Genomic DNA, 23,802 nt, shown 5'->3' on the forward strand with positions numbered 1-23,802 from the left:
CTTTCAAGAGCATTTTTCCAGTTAGTGAACCCCTTTGAGCAGAATGCAGGGTCTGCCTTTTTTGACATAGTACTTTTCTGTATAATATATATTTTCACACAGTGAAAACAGAGAATTCCCTTAACTGTGGGGCTATAATGAAGCCATGGATATTCTTTGTACCACCTTTCCTGAAAATGGAGGACCCTATTGGACAATGTTTGAACAGGGATGGATTTGGCGTTAGGCTGGTTTGGCTTATTTGTAATATGCAGAATATCTCCACTACTACACTGTTCCTCATTGTTGTCACTTTCACTGCTACTCTCCCTGCTGCTCACTACAGGTGGACCAGTTTCCTTAGAAATACACCACATTATACAATTAGTCATACTGTAAGACTGACTATGATGATACATATGTGACTTTATGAGAACACACCACTCATTCTATTTAGATAACATACTTTTTATCCCTACATTAAAACCATGATTATGTGCTTAAAGGGGCAGTTCACGCAAAAAATGAAAATTCTGTCATCATTTATTCATCCTCCACTTGTCACAAGTCTTTTAAAGTTTTTTTTCTTCTGATGAACACTAAAGAAGATATTTTGAAGAATGCTGAAAACCTGTAACCATTTATTTACATAGTATTTGTTTTTCCTGCTACGGAAGTCAAAGTTTAACGGTTTTCAGCTTTTTTTCACAATATCTTATTTTGTATTCAACAAAATAAAGAAAATCATAAAAGTTCGGAACCACTTAAGGAGTAAATAGTGAGTAAAGTGTTTTTGGGGGCTGGACAATGCCTTTAATAGGCCTGACCTTTGACCCTAACTCTTCCCCTCTGACTGCACTAGTACCTGACAGGATTGCCACCTGATGAAATAGCGTGACAAAAAAGTGAGACATGTCAGTTCAAAACTTTTGCCAAAAACACTAATGAATCACTTACATCCTCAGCCTATCACTCCTCATAATGTTAAATATTAGTATAATCAACATGTATAATACACACACACATATTATATGTTATACATAATCAACATTCAGATTCACCTCCTGTGACCTTGCCTCTTCACCTGAACTACAACATGGCTGATCTGCTTCTGTCCCCTAATAAAAAAACATTGAGGGATTCCTTATGAGCATTGACAGAGAATGCCTCAGCCTATTATCGGTAACAATGTTAAATCTCAGGACAACTAGGTAGAGTCATCCTTCAACATCACCTGTGACCCCTTCTCTCCATCACTGTCTGATACACAGCACAGTTGTTTAGGTTTTGTCACCTGAAAAAACAGGATAAACACATGCCATTTAAACAGCAATCATTTTATTTCACTTTTTCTGAGTCTTAGTGTGCAAATCTTGAATCAAATCATTAATGTTTGCCAAGTCAGTGAATGCATTTTAAAAACTATTTGTGCAAAGTGGATTGTCTATTGGTGAACTGTCAATAAAATTCTAGCCATGGCAATATTAGTATGTAGCATATCAATTTCTTTCACAAGACTGATTTCTGACAAATAGTCGTCATTAGATTAGGAGAACTGACAGGGATCATATTTATACTTTTACATTTAGCTGTTTAATCTGCTGTTAGTTTTAAGTCCGTATTCACAGACTATAGCCTGCCCTGCTATAATGAATGTGCGTCAAAGCGGTAAAAAAACCCCCCACTAGCATTAACGTTAACTGCTGTCGTTACTTTGATGGACTTTGATGGATTCACTAGCGAACTTGAAGTGAGTTACACTTTTCTTTGAAAAAAAGCTCCTTATGTCCAGCTTCTTTTTTTTTGCTGCCGCCATCCTCACATGTGTCACCATACCCAACACACCTTCTTGCACGGGGAAAAAAATCCACTGCATTTGGCGCTGCTTGTATCTGAACGCAGCCACAGCCTCTCACATGATAGCAGGGAAATGCACAGCCAATCAAAATGTTCATATGTGTATTGGGGGTGGGAGGACTGAAGGAGAGAACGTGATTTATCCCTTTCTGCGTGTCTAGGTTAATGTTGATAGCACGATTGTTTTTTTTTTTAAGTGGATTAAATTATTGATGGGGACATTTCAATGGTCGGAGGATATTGGTGGGGACACATCCCCTTCGTCCACCCTAAATCTACGCCCCTGGTCTGATGAAACAAAAGTGGAGCTTTTTGGTAATAAACATTCAAAGTAGGTTTGGTGTAAAAAGGATGGCTGTAGTAAAAAAAAAACCTTATCCCATCTAAGATATGGTGGAGGTTCTGAGATGTGAGACTGTTTTTCCTACAATGGCCCTGGAAACCTTGTTATGATACATGGAATTTTGGACTCCATGAAATATTTTAAATCAAAATTTTGCTGCCTGTGCTAGGAAACTAAAACTGGGCCATCCAGTTGGGTCAATACTGGGTCTTCAAGCAGGACAATGATCCTAAGCACATGTCCAAATCAACACAAAATTAGCTAGCTGATCACAGAATCAAGCTTCTGCCATGGCCATCCCAGTCCCCTGACCTGAACCCCACTGAAAACCTGTGGGCTGAACTGAAGAGGAGAGTGCACAAGAGAGGGCCTAGGACAATGGGTGACCTGTAAAGAGAAATGGTCTCAGATACCCTGCTCTGTATTCTCCAACCTTATAAAATGTTACAGGAGAAGACTTAGTGCTGTTATATTGGCAAAGGAAGGTTGTACAAAGTATTAAGTATTAAGGCTGCCAATAATTGTGGCACATGTGTTTTTATGAAAAATTATTATTTCTTAATGAAGGATTTGTTTTTTCTTTGAATAAATTTATTTCAAAGACAGGTTGGATTTTTCAAATTTATTTCAGTGTGAGATGAAGCTACTTCACTGAGAGGAAGATTTTTTCTAAGCCTTTTTTACAAGTTTTTACAAGGGGTGCCAATAATTGTGGAGGGCGCTGTACATATTTACTTGTGTTTTAGGACAGTACTTGTTATATGTAGGCAATAATCTTCCCTGAATTACCTATTCTGATTACATTAATTGCTTTGAATACTTAATGTGATAAGTGTTAACCATACTTTAATGGAAACACTCTCCCTTCCCTTTAGGTCTGCTGTGATGTTTGCAGCAGATGGTACCACCATGACTGCATGCAGAATCCTCCTATTGATCAGGACTATATTTGTCCAGCATGCACATAAGGAATTGTCATTTTATTAGTTTTGTGTTTCATGTAGGATTAATTACTTATTTATTTGACAATGCAACTAATTGTTTTCTAACATTATTATTATTATTATCCATAATAATAAGTGAACTTTTGATTTTATTAAGCGTTTAGTTTGTAGTCATTGTTGGGATTGTTAATTGTATTTATTATTAAAGTTTCTATGCCTTCACAAAATAATTTGCCTATTGAATCTCAGATGATATCTATAGGAAAACTTTAATGTTGAAATGAATAATTATAACTAGAACATTAAGTTAAGTTTCTACATTATATCCCATTTCATGCCCACTTGACATCAGCAAGGTCTGTTTCATAATCTGTGTAGGTACAGTGCATTACATGTGTTGTCATGAGGCAGCATATTCATTTTTTTGGCATCCAAGATCATTGGCGTTCAAACTGTAATTTTAACTGTGAATCATGATGCAAACTTGGTACCAAAACATACATGATAAGTTTAGCGATTGATATTTACATTTCTTGAAAAAGGAATCCTGACATAACGGAGCGCTCTGTATCTGTCTAACTGTAGATCACTCCATAAAACATTGTGATTCAGGGGAACCTAAATAATTTAAAATTGGATGTCCATTTTCCTGCAAAATTCAAAGGGGGTGCAATTCCCGGCAGGTGCCCTGCCGTGAATGGCACCCCCCTGTATCTCTGTTTCTGGTGATTAGATCCCAAAATGCTTTGGACAGTACACTCTGTATGGCAAAGTGTACTACCTGAGCAAATTTCATTTATGTAGGACATTCAGACCCAGAATTCAAAGGGGGTGCAATTCCCGGCAGGTGCCCTGCCGTGAATGGCACCCCCCTGTATCTCTGTTTCTGGTGATTAGATCCCAAAATGCTTTGGACAGTACACTCTGTATGGCAAAGTGTACTACCTGAGCAAATTTCATTTATGTAGGACATTCATACCCAGAATTCAAAGGGGGTGCAATTCCCGGCAGGTACCCTGCCGTGAATGGCACCCCCCTGTATCTCTGTTTCTGGTGATTAGATCCCAAAATGCTTTGGACAGTACACTCTGTATGGCAAAGTGTACTACCTGAGCAAATTTCATTTATGTAGGACATTCATACCCAGAATTCAAAGGGGGTGCAATTCCCGGCAGGTACCCTGCCGTGAATGGCACCCCCCTGTATCTCTGTTTCTGGTGATTAGATCCCAAAATGCTTTGGACAGTACACTCTGTATGGCAAAGTGTACTACCTGAGCAAATTTCATTTATGTAGGACATTCATACCCAGAATTCAAAGGGGGTGCAATTCCCGGCAGGTACCCTGCCGTGAATGGCACCCCCCTGTATCTCTGTTTCTGGTGATTAGATCCCAAAATGCTTTGGACAGTACACTCTGTATGGCAAAGTGTAATACCTGAGCAAATTTCATTTATGTAGGACATTCATACCCAGAATTCAAAGGGGGTGCAATTCCCGGCAGGTACCCTGCCGTGAATGGCACCCCCCTGTATCTCTGTTTCTGGTGATTAGATCCCAAAATGCTTTGGACAGTACACACTGTATGGCAAAGTGTACTACCTGAGCAAATTTCATTTATGTAGGACATTCATACCCAGAATTCAAAGGGGGTGCAATTCCCGGCAGGTACCCTGCCGTGAATGGCACCCCCCTGTATCTCTGTTTCTGGTGATTAGATCCCAAAATGCTTTGGACAGTACACTCTGTATGGCAAAGTGTACTACCTGAGCAAATTTCATTTATGTAGGACATTCATACCCAGAATTCAAAGGGGGTGCAATTCCCGGCAGGTACCCTGCCGTGAATGGCACCCCCCTGTATCTCTGTTTCTGGTGATTAGATCCCAAAATGCTTTGGACAGTACACTCTGTATGGCAAAGTGTACTACCTGAGCAAATTTCATTTATGTAGGACATTCAGACCCAGAATTCAAAGGGGGTGCAATTCCCGGCAGGTACCCTGCCGTGAATGGCACCCCCCTGTATCTCTGTTTCTGGTGATTAGATCCCAAAATGCTTTGGACAGTACACTCTGTATGGCAAAGTGTACTACCTGAGCAAATTTCATTTATGTAGGACATTCATACCCAGAATTCAAAGGGGGTGCAATTCCCGGCAGGTACCCTGCCGTGAATGGCACCCCCCTGTATCTCTGTTTCTGGTGATTAGATCCCAAAATGCTTTGGACAGTACACTCTGTATGGCAAAGTGTACTACCTGAGCAAATTTCATTTATGTAGGACATTCATACCCAGAATTCAAAGGGGGTGCAATTCCCGGCAGGTACCCTGCCGTGAATGGCACCCCCCTGTATCTCTGTTTCTGGTGATTAGATCCCAAAATGCTTTGGACAGTACACACTGTATGGCAAAGTGTACTACCTGAGCAAATTTCATTTATGTAGGACATTCATACCCAGAATTCAAAGGGGGTGCAATTCCCGGCAGGTACCCTGCCGTGAATGGCACCCCCCTGTATCTCTGTTTCTGGTGATTAGATCCCAAAATGCTTTGGACAGTACACTCTGTATGGCAAAGTGTACTACCTGAGCAAATTTCATTTATGTAGGACATTCATACCCAGAATTCAAAGGGGGTGCAATTCCCGGCAGGTACCCTGCCGTGAATGGCACCCCCCTGTATCTCTGTTTCTGGTGATTAGATCCCAAAATGCTTTGGACAGTACACTCTGTATGGCAAAGTGTACTACCTGAGCAAATTTCATTTATGTAGGACATTCATACCCAGAATTCAAAGGGGGTGCAATTCCCGGCAGGTACCCTGCCGTGAATGGCACCCCCCTGTATCTCTGTTTCTGGTGATTAGATCCCAAAATGCTTTGGACAGTACACTCTGTATGGCAAAGTGTACTACCTGAGCAAATTTCATTTATGTAGGACATTCATACCCATAATTCAAAGGGGGTGCAATTCCCGGCAGGTACCCTGCCGTGAATGGCACCCCCCCTGTATCTCTGTTTCTGGTGATTAGATCCCAAAATGCTTTGGACAGTACACTCTGTATGGCAAAGTGTACTACCTGAGCAAATTTCATTTATGTAGGACAATCATACCCAGAATTCAAAGGGGGTGCAATTCCCGGCAGGTACCCTGCCGTGAATGGCACCCCCCTGTATCTCTGTTTCTGGTGATTAGATCCCAAAATGCTTTGGACAGTACACACTGTATGGCAAAGTGTACTACCTGAGCAAATTTCATTTATGTAGGACATTCATACCCAGAATTCAAAGGGGGTGCAATTCCCGGCAGGTACCCTGCCGTGAATGGCACCCCCCTGTATCTCTGTTTCTGGTGATTAGATCCCAAAATGCTTTGGACAGTACACTCTGTATGGCAAAGTGTACTACCTGAGCAAATTTCATTTATGTAGGACATTCATACCCAGAATTCAAAGGGGGTGCAATTCCCGGCAGGTACCCTGCCGTGAATGGCACCCCGCTGTATCTCTGTTTCTGGTGATTAGATCCCAAAATGCTTTGGACAGTACACTCTGTATGGCAAAGTGTACTACCTGAGCAAATTTCATTTATGTAGGACATTCATACCCAGAATTCAAAGGGGGTGCAATTCCCGGCAGGTACCCTGCCGTGAATGGCACCCCCCTGTATCTCTGTTTCTGGTGATTAGATCCCAAAATGCTTTGGACAGTACACTCTGTATGGCAATGTGTACTACCTGAGCAAATTTCATTTATGTAGGACATTCAGACCCAGAATTCAAAGGGGGTGCAATTCCCGGGAGGTACCCTGCCGTGAATGGCACCCCCCTGTATCTCTGTTTCTGGTGATTAGATCCCAAAATGCTTTGGACAGTACACTCTGTATGGCAAAGTGTACTACCTGAGCAAATTTCATTTATGTAGGACATTCATACCCAGAATTCAAAGGGGGTGCAATTCCCGGCAGGTACCCTGCCGTGAATGGCACCCCCCTGTATCTCTGTTTCTGGTGATTAGATCCCAAAATGCTTTGGACAGTACACTCTGTATGGCAAAGTGTACTACCTGAGCAAATTTCATTTATGTAGGACATTCATACCCAGAATTCAAAGGGGGTGCAATTCCCGGCAGGTACCCTGCCGCGAATGGCACCCCCCTGTATCTCTGTTTCTGGTGATTAGATCCCAAAATGCTTTGGACAGTACACACTGTATGGCAAAGTGTACTACCTGAGCAAATTTCATTTATGTAGGACATTCATACCCAGAATTCAAAGGGGGTGCAATTCCCGGCAGGTACCCTGCCGTGAATGGCACCCCCCTGTATCTCTGTTTCTGGTGATTATGCAATGCAATGCAATGCAATTTTATTTATATAGCGCATTATCACAACATTACATTGTCTCAATGCGCTTTACATTTCTGCCACGTAAAGACCCCCCAGTGAGTAAGCCAAAGGCAACGGTGGCAAGGAAAAACTCCCTAAGAGGAAGAAACCTTGGGAGGAACCAGACCCAAAGGGGGGGCCCATCCTCCAGGGGCCAGCAGAAAAAATCAAACAAAACAAGAATTATATAGTTTAAGCTAATATGCAGGGGAGGAAGGAGAGGCATCCGTGAGCCAAGGGCAGGCAGGCTGGAGGGTAGTTGCCGGAAATGGAGGTAGTGGTCTTGCAGGCAGCAGAAGCATAAATTCCTCGATGTTATGGTTCTCCGGGCAGCACACCCCAGAAGGGGTGGGGGAGGAAGTAAGAAAATAGTGTATTAGCCAGAGTTGAGGAAACTAGAGGCAGTGCAAGCAAAATGATTGAGTGCAATATTCATCTAGGCTCCGGCAGATCTGGCTATAGCAGCATGAGAAAGAGGGAGAGACAGGCGGGAACACAGGCATGGGGACTCCCTGAACATCAACACTCTAGTGAAAGGCTAGAGCGACAGCACTGACACATCAGTTTATCCAAAGCCAAGGGCACCGATCCCCACCCAGCTCTTCACCTCATACTGTTAGTCTAACTGGGAGTGAGCAACCAGCTGGAACTAGAACTAGGTTTCCTATACGCTAAACTATACAAGTGCGTTTTTAATCTAGACTTGAATAGCGAGAGTGTGCCTGAATCCCGCACATCCCCCGGGAGACCATTCCACAGCTGCGGAGCTCTGTAAGAGAATGCTCTGCAGCCTGCCGTAGTCCTGTCTACTCTAGGAACTAACAGATATCCTGCTCCTTGTGATCGAAGCAGGCGAGAAGGGTTGTAAGGGACCAGAAGATCATTAAGATATTGTGGTGCAAGGCCATTCAGAGCTTTGTAGGTTAATAGCAGTATTTTGTAGTCAATCCTAGATTTCACTGGTAGCCAGTGCAGGGAGGATAGTATAGGGCTAATGTGATCAAATTTTTTAGTTTTTGTGAGAACTCTGGCTGCTGCATTTTGTACTAACTGAAGTTTATGTAAGGATCCAGATGGACAACCCGAAAGGAGGGCATTACAGTAGTCCAACCTGGAAGTTATAAAGGCATGTATTAGTTTCTCTGCATCTTGAAAGGAAAGCATCTTCCGAAGCTTGGCTATGTTCCGTAGATGGTAAAATGCTGTACTGGTAATGCTATTTATGTGAGCACTGAAGCAGAGGTCGGAGTCTACCAGGACACCAAGATCTCTGACCACTGTTTTAAACTGAGTAGGGAGGCCGCTAGGGTTGGGGTTTACAAACTTATTACGAGCATCCTTAGGACCGATTAAAAGAACCTCAGTTTTTTCTGTATTTAACATGAGGAAATTCCTTGCCATCCAACAACGAATGTCTAGCAGACAGTCGGCTAAGGAAGAGAGCTGGGATGCGTCGCTAGGTTTGACAGATAGATACAATTGTGTATCATCAGCATAACAATGAAAATTAATACTGATTAGATCCCAAAATGCTTTGGACAGTACACTCTGTATGGCAAAGTGTACTACCTGAGCAAATTTCATTTATGTAGGACATTCAGACCCAGAATTCAAAGGGGGTGCAATTCCCGGCAGGTACCCTGCCGTGAATGGTACCCCCCTGTATCTCTGTCTCCGGTGATTAGATACCAAAATGCTTCAAGAATTCAAAGGGGGTGCAATTCATGGCAGGTCCCCTAATGTTGTTATCTTAGCAGATAGATTTAAAAAGGGTGCATACCCTTATGCTAAAGGACACACCCCCTTCCACCCCTGCATGTTCCTGTCAGTTCACCTCCTCCTAATATGCTTTTCATAAACCTGCACAATAGATCAAGATCAATAAACAGAGCGAACTTTGTAAGGTACTAATAGCACAGGTACTGAGCCAGTTTCTTAAATACGAAACAAGTAAGCTGCCGTAAAATGCACCTCACCCCCGCGCTGCACGTGATATGGCATTCATGAAATTAATTAATTATTATCTATTTCTTTAAATATGTCGCTTGATAGCAGCATTTCGTGATGGAATAAAAGGGGAGAATGGAAATGAAGTTCCTGCCAGATTAGCCGTCATAAAGATAAATATCTTTTTTGTTTAGGTATTTCGGATCACTGTACCAGAACACTCTCTTCATTGTGGAAAAAGATCATTACTAGATATGTATAGGGAATAATACTGTGTAATTTGCTTTGATTCTTAAAGCGAAGGACTTCCTTGTTCTCAAACTAGTAAACTGATGACGAGACAAATAAATCACCTACGTTCTCGTTCGGAGCTCATCGTTTACATGTCACAGTTTATCAGTTTTATATGGGTTAAATGCAGCCTTCGTGAAGTGGGACAGTGGTCTTCTAAATGTGCAAACGCAATTTAATATTTCTGTTGCATATTTAGATTGACAGAACTACGTATTTTCCCACTTCGAATAGAAGAAAAGAGCGGTGCGCGCTCCCGACAGGGGGTGCATTTCACGGCAGGGGTGCAGAATTCGGCACAACACCGGTACAGACGAGACGGGCTTGGTCCCTTTCAGACGCCGCGGGATTCGCGGGATGGCATCTCTTACGGTGGCGGCCCCTTTGTTCGCCACCCGCTCAGGCCGGAAGCAATTCCGCTCGAGCGGCGGTGGCAACTCCGTGGCGTCCGGTTCGGATGGCCACAGTAGCAGGGATTCATCCACCTCCTCATTGCTCAAGGGCCAAAGCCTGGCCAACGCGCAGGCTCCCAGACGGAGTACCGGTTCTTCCGGGATTTGCTTGCTTCGCTTCGTTTTTAGGTCTGTCATTCTGTCACGGGAGATCGCGGGCAGAGCGGCGATCGTGCGGAAGGAGCAGGCAGGCAAGCGGGATACGGGAAAACGGGGGTTTATTCGGGGAAACCGGAGCAGGACGGGAAACAGACATTGACAACATCAATGACAGACCATGCTAACAGGTAAGACCAGGACTTAAAACCAGACAAGACTAATCAAAGTAATCAGATACAGCAGGGTACAATCAAGGAAATACACGTGGGAAGGCAGGGGGCGTGGCACACACGAGGAGCGGACGAGCCGGGCATGACAGTATTATTAACGGTTTATTTTTTAACAAAATGTCCTATTTTATAACGGTAAAAACACAGCAATCCTGTTTTTAGGGGGATTTATGCGTATTGCATGTATAGACATGTCGATCAGCTAATGTCCGCGGCAGTGGGAAACGGGTCGTAGGCGCGAGAGCTTTTGGAGCCGTGAGCGATAAGCCTATGAGAAGGAAGCGTCAATTGACAAATTGACAAATTGTTGCAGAGTGCGTGTAACATCTCGTTTAACCGCTGGTCCTGAGTGTGACAAGCAGACAGACAGCATTCACGCCCGGCAGAAAACACATTACGTCTATTTGTTAATCTGTTTTATTCGTAAATAGTATAAAATAATATATGTCTAATTGAAATAAAAGTCGATGTCTAACAACGCAGCTCTGGGACTCTAGCATAGTCCCGGGCGCCCCGCTGCGGGTCTGTGGGGCTGGATGAAGTATCTAACTTCAATTGCTTAATCAGCGGGGTAAAGTGCCGTAACTTAAACGGTCGTATGACAAATTAGTATAAGGTTTTAAGCCAATAAGATTTAATTAATAAAATAATTTAGTTGTATTTTCAATAAAACACACTCAGCGCATTATTAATTTAATAGATACAGGAACTAGTGAGCGGTATTTAGCTACGTACTTCAAAAACATTTAAAAAACTTTGTTAGACTAATACCTTAGTTATTTTAATAATTTAAGGGATAAAAACATTTGTCGTGTTTGTCAATGTGTTATTTTAAGTAAATGCGTTATTTTCCAACGCCAAAAGCCCTGTCATGTTTTAAGTGAGAAATGATATGGACTAGCAACTCTCTCTGGGGGAGCAACCCGGTTAGGTACTATTAAGCAGCATTTAGTGACATGCATCAAAACACATTTTTAAAAACTTTGAAAGAATAAAGTCTTAGTTATTTTAAGAAATACGTTTTTCAGTAAATGTTTATTCACGCGCATGCACACAAACACACACCCCGGAGGTCGGGGGGCTTTAGAGTTTAACTTTAGGTTGCTGATCGCAATGTGTGACCAAACCCCAAAGCACCCTAACTTAGTCGTTTACTAACTTATCGCGAAAAACAGACAGAAATAGACTTGTAAATTCTAAAGAAAAGACATTAACTGTTTTTTGTTAATGTTTAAAGGTATACAAACTACAGTTGTATCGGACACGCACACAAAAACACTAAAAGAGTTTGCTCAGTCAAAAAAAAAACACCAAACATATATTGTTCACGTTTTTTATTAAAATGTATAAGGATTGTTTTGTTATAGGGAAATTTTTAATTAATATGAGTGTGATATGAGTAATTTAGTAATTTAATATGAGTCATTTAGTCAACAAGATTTGAGGCAGAACCTAAATGGCGGCTTGAAATGACCGACCAGGCAGGTAGAAGTGTGCTTTCCTTATCTCACAAGTCATGGAAGGCTGGGATGGGGGACACATAAGTGGGGGGTAGGAACTGTGGAATCAGGCAAGGGTGCAAGAATTTAGGATATATAGTCTTGTTATTTTAAAGAATGTGTACATGATTATTTAATTGCTTTTAATAGGAACCAGTAAGATGCATTTAGCACCATGCAGCAAATACACATTAAAAACTTTAAAGAATAAGGTCTTAGTTTTTTAAATAAAGACATCCTACAAGGTGCCCACGGCCCCAGCTTATATAATCTACAAGCTTGAGCTGAGATGCTTGCTGGAGTACAATGCTAAGTTGACAACGGTAACGGTGCTGCAGACTGTTTGATAGTTAATGAAACATAGTTCAAATTCAGCAGTGTCAGCAGTCATCCACGATGCAGGGAGACTACAGATTGACTATAACGACCCGTTTATCCACTGGCATTATTTAAATTTTTTTGACAGAATAAAGCCTTAGTTATTTTAATAAATATGTTTTTCCAGTACATGGTTGTTCATACTCATGTGCACAAGCACACACACACATCAGTGGTCAGGGGCTTTAGAGTTTAACTTTAGGTCAGTGAAAGTATAGGATCGTTATGTGTATTCAGACCCCAAAACATATTAACTTAGTCGTTCATGAGTCTTATTGTGAAAAAACCGACAAAATAGACTTGTAAATTTTAAAGAAAAGACATTAACAGCTTTTGTTAATGTTGAAATGTATAAAAACTTTAGCTGCTTTTCTTAAATGGCCAGAAAAATTGGCTCAACACTATTAGTTTATATGAGGATGGGATGTTTGCAACAGTCACAATCCTAGCAGGCAAGCATAACATGCCAAAGAAACATCTCTTTCATTTATTTCAAAGCAGACACTTTGTGCAAAAGTTGTTTCCTCATTTCCCAAATGGCCACCAGAATTGGATGGTCCTTAAAGACCTTTCATAAGACTTGGAGGCCCTGTCCTGAGGTTTATCAAAGACCAGGTTCTTACACTATAGGAGACTGGTGCTGTTTAAGTACTCGAGGGGATGACCCCTGCAATGAAATTTGTAACATCTCAAGATGTATATTTTAAAAGAATGAAGTGCCTGGACAGTAAGGGGTGCATGGTATCGGATGGTGGAATGTCGAACAGGTTTTTGATAAACCTCAGGACAGGGCCTCCAAGTCTTATGAAAGTTTTTAAAAATGTGTTTTGATGCATGTCACTAAATGCTGCTTAATAGTACCTAACCGGGGTTGCTCCCCCCAGAGAGAGTTGCTAGTCCATATCATTTCTCACTTAAAACATGACAGGGCTTTTGGCGTTGGAAAATAACGCATTTACTTAAAATAACACATTGACAAACACGACAAATGTTTTTATCCCTTAAATTATTGAAATAACTAAGGTATTAGTCTAACAAAGTTTTTAAAATGTTTTTGAAGTACGTAGCTAAATACCGCTCACTAGTTCCTGCATCTATTACATTAATAATGTGCTGGGTGTGTTTTATTGAAAATAAAACGAACAAAATACAACTAAATTATTTTATTAATTAAATCTTATTGGCTTAAACTTTATAATAATTTGTCATACCCCCGTTTAAGTTACGGCACTTTACCCTGCTGATTAAGCCATTGAAGTTAGATACTTCATCCAGCCCCACAGGCCCGCAGCGGGGCGCCCGGGGCTATGCTAGAGCCCCAGAGCTGTGGTGTTAGACATCGACTTTTATTTCAATTAGACATATATTATTTTATACTATTTACGAATAAAACAGATTAACAAATAGACGTAATGTGTTTTCTGCCGGGCGTGAATGCTGTCTGTCTGCTTGTCACACTCAGGACCAGCGGTTAAACGAGATGTTACACGCACTCTGCAACAATTTGTCAATTTGTCAATTGACGCTTCCTTCTCATAGGCTTATCGCTCACTGCCGCGGATATTAGCTGACCGACATGTCTAGACATGCAATACGCATAAATCGCCATAAAACAGGATTGCTGTGTTTTTACCGTTATAAAATAGGACATTTTGTTAAAAATAAACCGTTAACAATACACAACTACTGCTTTTACCATTCAAAACTGCCCGACTCTCTTTCCTCTCTAGCTAGAAAAGCTCGACGCGTCCGGTGACCCCTTAAAATTATTATGCCTTAAAACGTATTTAAAATGTCGCATTGATAAATTCATATAATGTATTTTATTCTTTTAAAGACTACTGATTCCAATTTGGTGCCATATGCTTTTATCTTGTAGGCCGTAGGATAGCTCTCTTTCTACCGGCTATAGGCCGTGGTACGTCTGGGGTATTATGCTTAAATTCTTTATTAATTAATGTTGGCTATGTGCTTTATAACACATTTTATACTTCTTTTACACACGTTTACTTATTGTATACACACTTTAAAGTTCCGAAAACGACTTGCCTCAGCTGTTTTCAATAAAAGACAGTGGTGTGTGGGTGTCGTGGCTGCACGCACAAGCGCGACATGGAGTTATTTTAACAAGGATCGCCAGCGTTATTCCTTGATTCTTGTTGTCGAAATGCTTAAGATGTTTTATTTTAAATAACACATTAGCCGAAAAGAGTTTCATTGCTTAAAAACGATGAGGTTAAAGAGGCTTATTTGAAATAAAAGATCAGCATGTGTTGTCATACATCTTTTCAAGTTCTGTTTATACCTTTTGATTAACCATACGTAGATAAATTTAGCTAAAAGCTAAGCAATCCGGGGGTGTTGTGTTAGAGATCGACTTTTATTTAAATTAGAAATAGATTATTTTACACTATTTACAAATAAGCATATAAAATATAGAATTAGTGTGCATTCTGCCATAATGGCGGCATGCTTCTCACAATCCAGGCCAACGGTTCCCATCACGACAACAATTTCCGCTGGTAGCCATTTGACCTCTGCTTCACGCAACGAGCTGGCTCAATAAAGGAAATGCTGTGTGGATCTACGCGCGTGCGCCACACGAGAGTGAGAGCATGCATTCGTTTAAACAAGAATTAACCGCGTTATTCACCGATTATTGCTATCGAAAATGCTCAGAGCGCTTTACTTTATTATTCACATTGACAGAAATGTGCTTCATCACTTAAAACATTACGGTTATAGGGGTTTTATTTGCTAAAACAGGCGCTCCGCCGGCGTGGGTGCGCATGCGCCAAGCGCTGGACTAGCGATCGTCCATTCCGCCCCGCGTTCAAACAGGGCAGTCGTCCTATTTCTTCTAAAAGTTTGCCGCTTACATGCTTTCTCCAACCTGGTAAATATAACTAAAGTCTTTCGTGTTTGGTTAAATGTAATGAGCGATCGCTTCTTTTAAAACGCCGGGCTGTATGTTTATTGGTTTCGCTTGCGCTTGTTTAAATTTGCTCTTCTGCTACTTCGTTCGGACCTGTTTGTTTAAATTCACACTGCTTTTATTTTTAAAATAACCCTAAAGTTTTCCTTCTTTAAAACATTTAAGTGCTTTCTGCTTTTAAAACATTTGGGTGCTTTCTTTTAAAATACGCCGCGGCGCTTACTAACAACACAGGGCCTGACGGACGCCCCCGCTGAACGTGTATGCGCTAGCTTGCCATCATCCTGCTCTATGTTTTATTATACCATAAAAACGTAATTTAAAAAGCACATTAATAAAATACATGTAATGTATTTTTATTCTATTAAAGTTTAATCTCCCAAACCACCCTATCGGCAACACGTGGCATAAGCATGTATTGATACCATATATGGACATAACGGCAATCTCCCAAAACCATATCGCCCCCTATCGGCAGCATGTGGCATAACCTCCTGAGACCCAGAAGAAAAAATGTTTTGGTATTTAGATTTTTTTTAGATGAATTAAGTCATGTGAACAAAAGAAACGTGTTGCAACATTTTTTTTTTTCAAAAAAATATTTATTCGGTTTTTTCCATACGTCCTCTGCAGTGGACAACGGGTCTTGTTAAATTACAGTTTATCATAAATTCATATAATAGTGTCATATGGACAATTCATATCATTAAAACATATAAAACTGCTAAATTCAGGAATCTCATTTAAGCATGAAAAAAGCTTAGAAAAGGCTTGTACAATGCAATAATTGAACTTTTGATTACTAATGCAGATTATGTAAAATGTGAAATGGCAATTCATGCCTCCAGAAAGCATAACAAGGTAACAGTAAGGCAACTTGGCAAATGATTTTTAAAAACTTTTAATAATAATTTAAAAACATCAGGGGTTCTATGTTAGGAGTGATATGCCAGAAAACAGTTTTTTCCTTTGGCAATGCACAGAAACATGTTGCATTTGGTGCATTTCACATAGGTTTTGCCATTACATCCTGCTCTCCGGCACCGTGATGCATGGGCTGCCTCCACCATCTTGGGCATATGGATAGCCCCATATTTTTTCAGGCTGTCATTGGGCTGTGGCTCCACACTTCGCCTCTTAGGGGGAATGTACTCATCATCAGTGCTGACATCACTGACCACCTCATCAAACTCTTGACCTTGTCCGCATTGGGCTTGGGCAATAAGATCTTCAGCCAGCAGCAGTTTGAACTCAAGATACTGCAGCCTATCCTTCTCCAGTCTCCCATTCGTCTCATGATCTATCCTGTACTCAATCCAGCTGTTAGTGGCAGCCAGGTCAAAGAAGTGCAGAATGGTACGGACAGTCCATTTTCTTGTACGGCTTGACATTGGGTAGAAGCTGATCATTCGGTCACACAGATCAACTCCGCCCATGTTAGTGTTGTACTCAGTTACAATAGCAGGTCTAGATACATAAAGATGACACTTCTCTTTTGATGACCATCTCATGCAGTTGTCCTGGGGTTCTATTCCATGGACAGTGGAGGCCAAGAGGACTGCCTTATTGTCCTGCCACTTAATTACTGCAATCTCTGATGGCTTTCTGACAACCATCTCAGATGCACCTCTTCCTTTTTTTTCAAATGTGCTATCATTTGTCATCTTTGACTTGCACTGTTTTGGGATTCTGTTTTTCATGATGGTCCCTGTTCCCTGGAGACCACTAGCTTTCAGTGCATCTAGCAGTTTGATAGAGGTGAAAAATCTGTCAAAGTATAGGTGTGTTCCTCGTGGAAGTGTCTGTACCATCCGAATGACAGCATTCCCTCCTATTCCCAGGTGATGGTCAGTGAATGTGTTCTTGCCCTTATAAACCTCAAAGTCCAACACCAGACCACTTGGACTAGCAAGCACAAAGGCTTTCAGGCCAGTGGGGTTTGGTTTCCCAGGCACAAACTGCCGCACAGGACATCTGCCTGTGAACGGAATCATTTGTTCATCCACACAAGCCTTCTTTGGTTTTGGCAAACTAAGGCATCCTTGCTGTACTCTTTTTAAGAGAGGTCTCACTCTCCAGAGGACATCATTTCTCTTATCCTCATCAGACACATTCAGATCATTTGTGACTTTGATCGATTGTCTAATCTTGAAAAACCTGTCTCGTGTCATTGTATTGGCTATAATTGGGACTCTTGTCTTTGATGCCCAGTACATCCGGATCCTAGGGTAGCTGAGACATGCCATGTACATTGACATGCCAAAGAAGGTTTTGATTTCTTCTGGAGTGGTTTTCAAACTAGCTCCAGAGATAAGCACCTCCCGTTGGTTTGTGTTCTCAGAGATGTTTATAAAATCTTGGTCATCTATGTATTGTTTGAAGTAATCATAGGGCCTCCAGTCTTGGTGGGGGTGACCAGTTTTGCCCAGTAAATTGTCCTCCACAACAGGGTTGAAACTGTTGAATAAAGGAGATACTAATTTTAATGCAATCCCTGTAATTTCATTTATACTTTTACATTCTCTTTCTCCCTCATTCTCTTTCTGCATGTGTGTGTGTGTGGACAACATTTTCAACATCACATCTCCCTGGCTTACGCATTGCTCCTCATCCATAATGTGCGCTCATTGTTCTCAGCTTGCTCCTGCGCGGGCTCCTCAACAGTTGAAACATCCTCCTCTGAGCTTTCCCCTTGCTGTTCTACTGTCTGCCCCTCCAGCTCATCTCCTGACAGCTCTATGTCTGACTCCCCTGCATCAATCCTCAGCAACATCCTCTCTACCTTACTCATCACCTGGCTTTCTGTTTTGTGAATAATGGTCAAAATGAGAATTAGTAAGTCCTGCTGCCCTCTCCAGAGGACATTGAATACAAGTTGTGTTTTCGAAGGGTTAAATTCACTGCATGTGTTTGAAATCTTATTAAAATTAAGTTAAGACTCTCAAAATAAAGAAACAATTTTATTTTTGACAGCACAGACATTTTTTATATGAAATAATAAGCATTTACCTCTCCTAGTGCCGTAAAATGTGGCTGATGCAATGCCAGCCATTTTGAAAAGGCAGTACATGTGCTCAGTAAGCCCCTCCCCTCTCTAGTGACATCATTAGAAAGCCCAGGATGTCTCCTAGAGAGTACAGTAGGACTGAATTAGATTAGTCAAATGCCATTTAAAATAAAATGACCATAATCATGTCCCCTACAGAGGACAAAAATGAATTACCGGGACTCAGGAGGATATGCATGTATTGATACCATATATGGGCATAAACCCCCGACCAATTAGAATCAAGGATAAGCCACTTCCTCTTATGACTCAGAAGCGGAGAATTAAGCTCCGCCCAATGTACCAGGTAATATCTCTCACATGTTATGGAAAATTATAAGCACAAAAATTCAAATGGCAATTCATTTTGCAATTGTCAATTCAATATTCAACCAGAGCATGCATTTGTCATTTCAATATTTAATCTGTGCATGTAATTTGAAAATATATTTTGCAATCGGCAATTCAATGTGCAAAGTGCTTATGAAATCCTTAATTAATTTCATAATGTTTTGAATAAAAAATAGAATGACAATTCACTGAATTGCATTTCGTTTTGCCATGGGCTTTTTGCCTCTTTATTCAAATGGAAATTCATTTGGCAATTGTCAATTCAATATTCAATCAGAGCATGCATTTGTCATTTCAATATTTAATCTGTGCATGTAATTTGAAAATACATTCTGCAATCGGCATTTCAATGTGCAAAGTGCTTATGAAATCCTTAATTCATTTAAAAATATTTTGAATAACAAATAGAATAACAAATCACTGAATTGCATTTCGTATTACCATGGGCTTTTTGCCTCTTTATTCAAATGGCAATGGCGTCCCCGGGAATTGCATTGCATGTTCGGGAGAAAACTCAATTTGCAATTCCCAACTGTCAGACCGCTCATCAAGGTGGACCTTCATTAACGACGTCACTTCCTTGTTTAGGGCCTCGCTAGCATTCAACGGATTTGTTCGTTTAGCTAGAATGAGTAATGGCGGCAGAAGAGCTTGCAGTAAATATTTCTGCCTTAGCAGATGACATGGAAATTAATCGGGTATCAGCAGTAGATGCGTTTGATAGGTTGTTTGTGTTGTCATTACTCATTCAAACTAAACCTCTCTTGCCCATGCCTGCACTGTAGTCTCAACAAACAACTCAAATAACATTTCACAGCCATACAACAGTCATAAATACACATCCTCCATTCTCGGAATGTTTCTTTCCAGCTGAATTGATTAAATTGTCTTCATTTGTTTAAGGTATATTTTAAGAGCATCATCATGTCATACCTGACTCCCAGCATGACTATTGGTGGAAATGGCGGTTCAGCATTTGACTTCACTGGTATCACAAATGGAGCCACACTGAAGAAGATTTGGGTGTGGGTGAGTGGTTGGCAGGTGAAAGCCTTGAAGGTTTGGCTTACTGATGAAAGGTCCAGGCAGTTCGGAAATCCTGCTGGGGACTATTTAGAATTTACATTTGCAGATGGAGAGCAGTTTACCTCTCTTTCTCTGTGGGGAAATGGAGTTGGAACACGTCTGGGTGCCATCAAATTCAGGACAAATCACTCCCGGGGGTTCTTTGCACGCATGACGAAGTGGGATTTGAAAACAGAATACCCAATTGATACTGGATCTGGGATCTGCATGGGAATCAAAGGACGAGCAGGTGCAGACATTGATAGTTTAGCCTTCATATTCATCAACACCATCAAGTCTACAGTGTTAAAAGATGTTCAGTACCCCATTCTTCATAAGGTGGTACCCAATGTGGCTGTTGAGGAAATTAAATCCATGACTTACCAGAACACATCCACTGTATCGCAAGAATGCAAAATCGAAACCTCAAAGACAATCACCAGAAAGTCCTCCTGGTCTGTGTCCCTCAACCAGTCATTCACCAGTAGCATGGAAGTGCAGGCTGGAATTCCACAGGTTGCACAAGTCCAAACTGAATTCAGTTTCACACTAGGAAATGTAAGCACATATGGTTTGGAGAACACAGAGCAGAAGACTGATCTGATGTCTCTTCCCGTCCATGTTCCTCCAGGGAAAACAATGAAAGTCGACATCACAATAGGTCGGGCCACAGTAGATCTCCCCTATACTGGCATAATCCAAATTACCTGCTTTAATGGCAGTGTTCTGGAATTTCAAACCAGTGGGACCTACAAGGGCCTCACTTACACAAATGTGAACACAGTTGTGAAAGAAGTAGCCTAACTATTAGTACAGTAAGAATTTTTCCTGCTGTCTCTGGAGAGCTTTAGAGCAGATCAAATAATCAAAAAATGATAATGTATTATTAAGTCTTTTGTAGTTTCAGGGTTAGTTACATTTAAATTTAGGCACTGAAAAAGAGGGCTCTTTTTTCGGGAAAAATCATTGCCTATTTATGTTGGTTCATTACTTTGTGGATAAAGATTTAAAAATAAGATCTCTTAATACACTGCAATATATGCGTCATTTACATAAAGACAAACAGTCTCCAAAACTAATTTCACTTTTTATTCTCTCAGATTCTAAATGTGAATTATATTAAAATACATTTTTCCAGGGGATCTACAAACCATTTTTCATCATGAAATAGTGCAAAATTCCACAACTATTCAACAATTTATTAAAACTTAAAAACCAAAATTGAGAGACATAAAAATAGTCATAATGATGGAGTGGAATTTTCACCTTTTGGTGCAGCAGATAACTTTTCACCCCACAGCCCACTGCTGTGATCCCAGCAGGTCTGGTCATGATGGTCCCTGTTAGTGAATATAGGAACCAGAAGTGAGAGGGAGATGCTCCAACATCGGAAGAAGGGAGCCACAATCTACATCAAAGCAAAAGGGACTCACTCACACCACCTATGACGGCAAGACTCCACAATAGAGGATTCGAGGGCATTTGTGGGACAGCACAACTTCAGCTGAAATTGGACTGAGTCACCCAGCTGGCAGGTTGCGGTTGGCTGGGAAGGAAGATCCCTCTCAATTAGGACATTTTGGTTATTGTTGGACACACAATCAGTAGCCAAGCTTCAGGGCAAGACGTTGTGGGTAAACAGATCACATCTGGAGCAAATCAACCTGCGAGAGCACTGAGGTGATGTGCTGGTAACCTCTCCCTCTGGAGCCCATCTTGATGCTACAACATGCAAAAGTTCATGTCCTGCAAGATGTTGCAGTGAAACTGCTGAATCTCAGTCCAAGAGAGTGAAAATACTCCATGAGAAGATATTCATTTATTCGTTGAGTTTTGATTGCCTAATATTGCCTGAAGTGCTGTTGTTAATAAGCTCAGGCAGAATACTACATCCAATCAATATGGTGTAATTCAGTTTAATGATTATGTTTTTATTGTGTACATCATACTGAAGCTGAAGAGTACCTGGGTATGTCAATTATCAGAAATGTGTGTGAAATATATTGTGGATAAGTATCTTTGGCATGAATTTATCTTCATGCTGGAGTTGTTGGTTTTTTCCCCACAATCTCATGTATTACAGGGTGGAATAAGTCTCTAACAAGTAACATTTAATTACTCTGAATGATTTTCATTGTATCATTAGCGAAATACAAAAACAATAGGTACAGAAGGTAGGAAAGAGGTTTTTCATTTCTTATTGCGGCATTCATTTAATTATGCTTATATATGCAACGCATTGCAAGTTAGACGCCTTCCTCATCTCCCTCTCCTCATAAGGTTGCTCGCCGCTATGCTTCTTGCGTAATTAAGATTCTTTGGTTTCTAATATATAATTAAGGGGGATTTTTTCCATGTTCTTACATATTACAGTAGTTTAAAGCTATGTGTGTAATATAATTTTGGCCGATGCTGTGTATGGAACACACTGTTGTGCTCTGCGTGAGGTGAAATGGCTGTTCAAGTGTAACACCAACTAACAGGTGGTTCTTGGACTGTGTGTAAGACTGGGTACAAAGCATGTGTGGTCAGAAGGTTACCTTCTTGAATGGAAAATTAGAGAGACTCAGCATTAATAAAGCAGCAATAAAGCACAAACTTGTCTCATGTCTCGTGTCTGAACTTATCTTAGTATACCTAATGTAATATACTTCTGTTCCTGTATACACCTAATATACCTCTGTTCAACACTGGAGTGTATTAGTCTCTGTGTGTTGCCGAATGATGAAGCACTCTTTCCTTGTTTTCCATTGACTGATAAGATGCACAGAACGATGAACAACGGTGAGAGTCTTATTGTTTTCTTTATTCTGAAGTTTCTTCTACTGTATATGTTTTAGGGTCCCCAGTCTAGGGTTGGGGATCGTCAGAAAAACACAGGGAAAGGGTTAGGGGAAAACGAGACAACCAGGGACCGGGAAAGGGAACACGAGACACAAACGGATCTTTTTTTAAAATAGTTTTTTATATTCTGTTCACAGACACTTCACAACAGTGGGTGCACCAGACTTCGGGAGTGACCGTGGCAAAAACAACAAACGAAACACATCTAACGAGCACAACCCAAACTAAGCTCCATCCACTTTGTGCACTGCACCAGTACCACTGGCAGTGAAACAGCCCCTGAGTATGATGCTACCACCACCACGCTTGACAGCTGGTACAGTGTTCTTAGGTTTCAAAGCCTCACCTTCACTCATCCAAACATACCTCTTGTGGTTGTGGTCAAACAGGTCAATATTTGTCTCCTCTGACCATAAAACTTTTCTCCAGAAGGCATTTGGCTTGTCTATGTGGGCAGCTGCAAATTTCATTAGAGCTTGAAGGTGTCGATTTCGGAGCAGGTGGGCACCCTTTCGGTCCATGGCTATGTAAAACTCGCTTCACTGTAGATAGTGACACTGGTGTTCCAGTAGTTTCCAGTTCATGGCAGGCTTGAGCATTAGTGGTTCCTGGGTTGTTCCTGAACATCCTAACCAATTTACTTTCATCCTGAGGGAGACAGTTTGGGTTTTCTTCCAGACCTTCGCAAAGTGGTGACACATCTGAATTACTTGTACTTACATATAATTGCTTGAACTGATGATCTTGGGATCTGCAGTCATTTAGAAATGGCTCCAAAAGACTTTCCCTACTTGTGTAAATCTACAGTTCTCCTACTGTAGATCTTCATTGAGTTCCTTGGACTTTCCCACTGTTCTGAGTATTAGTCAATCCAATGAGTGCTGTCAAACAAATCCTTTTCATGCTGGCAAAGAGGAACTACCAGCAGCAGTGAAACATGATCACTAACGAGAAGTTAATAGGCCTTGGCCTTGTCAAGTTAAAAGACATTCCAGAACCTCCAGCACCACTTATTAAAAGATTTAGGTAAATGTATTGTAATGGTGGGTCACTGAGCCATGTCAACAATGATTAGACAGCAGAGACGAGTCCGGATTTCAACCACCAGATGGCGGTTATTGCACTCGTACCACTCGAATACTACCTCTCTAAAGCCTCC

At 41.1% G+C, this 23,802-nt stretch overlaps 2 protein-coding genes across 6 annotated transcripts; one reads left to right on the top strand and one right to left on the bottom strand.

The window, feature by feature from the left end:
* Positions 1–9,838: 9,838 nt before the first annotated feature.
* Positions 9,839–22,397, top strand: LOC125740041 (aerolysin-like protein). 5 transcript variants are annotated; one of them, XM_049010726.1, is made up of 4 exons: positions 14,919–15,298; positions 18,057–18,172; positions 18,543–18,690; positions 19,638–22,397. In XM_049010726.1, exons 3-4 carry the CDS (start codon positions 18,577–18,579, stop codon positions 20,601–20,603), a joined length of 1,080 nt encoding a protein of 359 aa, XP_048866683.1. In that variant the 5' UTR covers positions 14,919–15,298; positions 18,057–18,172; positions 18,543–18,576; the 3' UTR covers positions 20,604–22,397. The 5 variants fall into 5 exon arrangements, with proteins under 5 accessions (XP_048866686.1, XP_048866683.1, XP_048866687.1 ...); XM_049010730.1 differs by lacking the exon at positions 18,543–18,690; XM_049010727.1 differs by lacking the exon at positions 18,057–18,172.
* LOC125739798 (piggyBac transposable element-derived protein 3-like) lies at positions 16,273–18,110 on the bottom strand. Its single transcript, XM_049010256.1, has 2 exons — positions 17,935–18,110; positions 16,273–17,794 (listed from the first exon to the last, which is right to left on the bottom strand). Exons 1-2 carry the CDS (start codon positions 18,108–18,110, stop codon positions 16,273–16,275), a joined length of 1,698 nt encoding a protein of 565 aa, XP_048866213.1.
* Positions 22,398–23,802: the final 1,405 nt, after the last annotated feature.

This window comes from Brienomyrus brachyistius, chromosome 4, assembly GCF_023856365.1.
Source record: "Brienomyrus brachyistius isolate T26 chromosome 4, BBRACH_0.4, whole genome shotgun sequence".
Taxonomy (NCBI): Eukaryota; Metazoa; Chordata; class Actinopteri; order Osteoglossiformes; family Mormyridae; genus Brienomyrus; species Brienomyrus brachyistius.

Excerpts from the sequence above, each read along its gene's own strand:
- LOC125740041 (XM_049010726.1), top strand. The coding sequence starts at position 18,577 with ATGCATGTATTGATACCATATATGGGCATAAACCCCCGACCAATTAGA. Across the intron at positions 18,691-19,637 it reads AGCTCCGCCCAATGTACCAG|GTATATTTTAAGAGCATCAT; the intron begins GTAATATCTCTC and ends CATTTGTTTAAG.
- LOC125739798 (XM_049010256.1), bottom strand. The coding sequence starts at position 18,110 with ATGTTGCTGAGGATTGATGCAGGGGAGTCAGACATAGAGCTGTCAGGA. Across the intron at positions 17,795-17,934 it reads TTATGGATGAGGAGCAATGC|TTTCAACCCTGTTGTGGAGG; the intron begins GTAAGCCAGGGA and ends TTTATTCAACAG.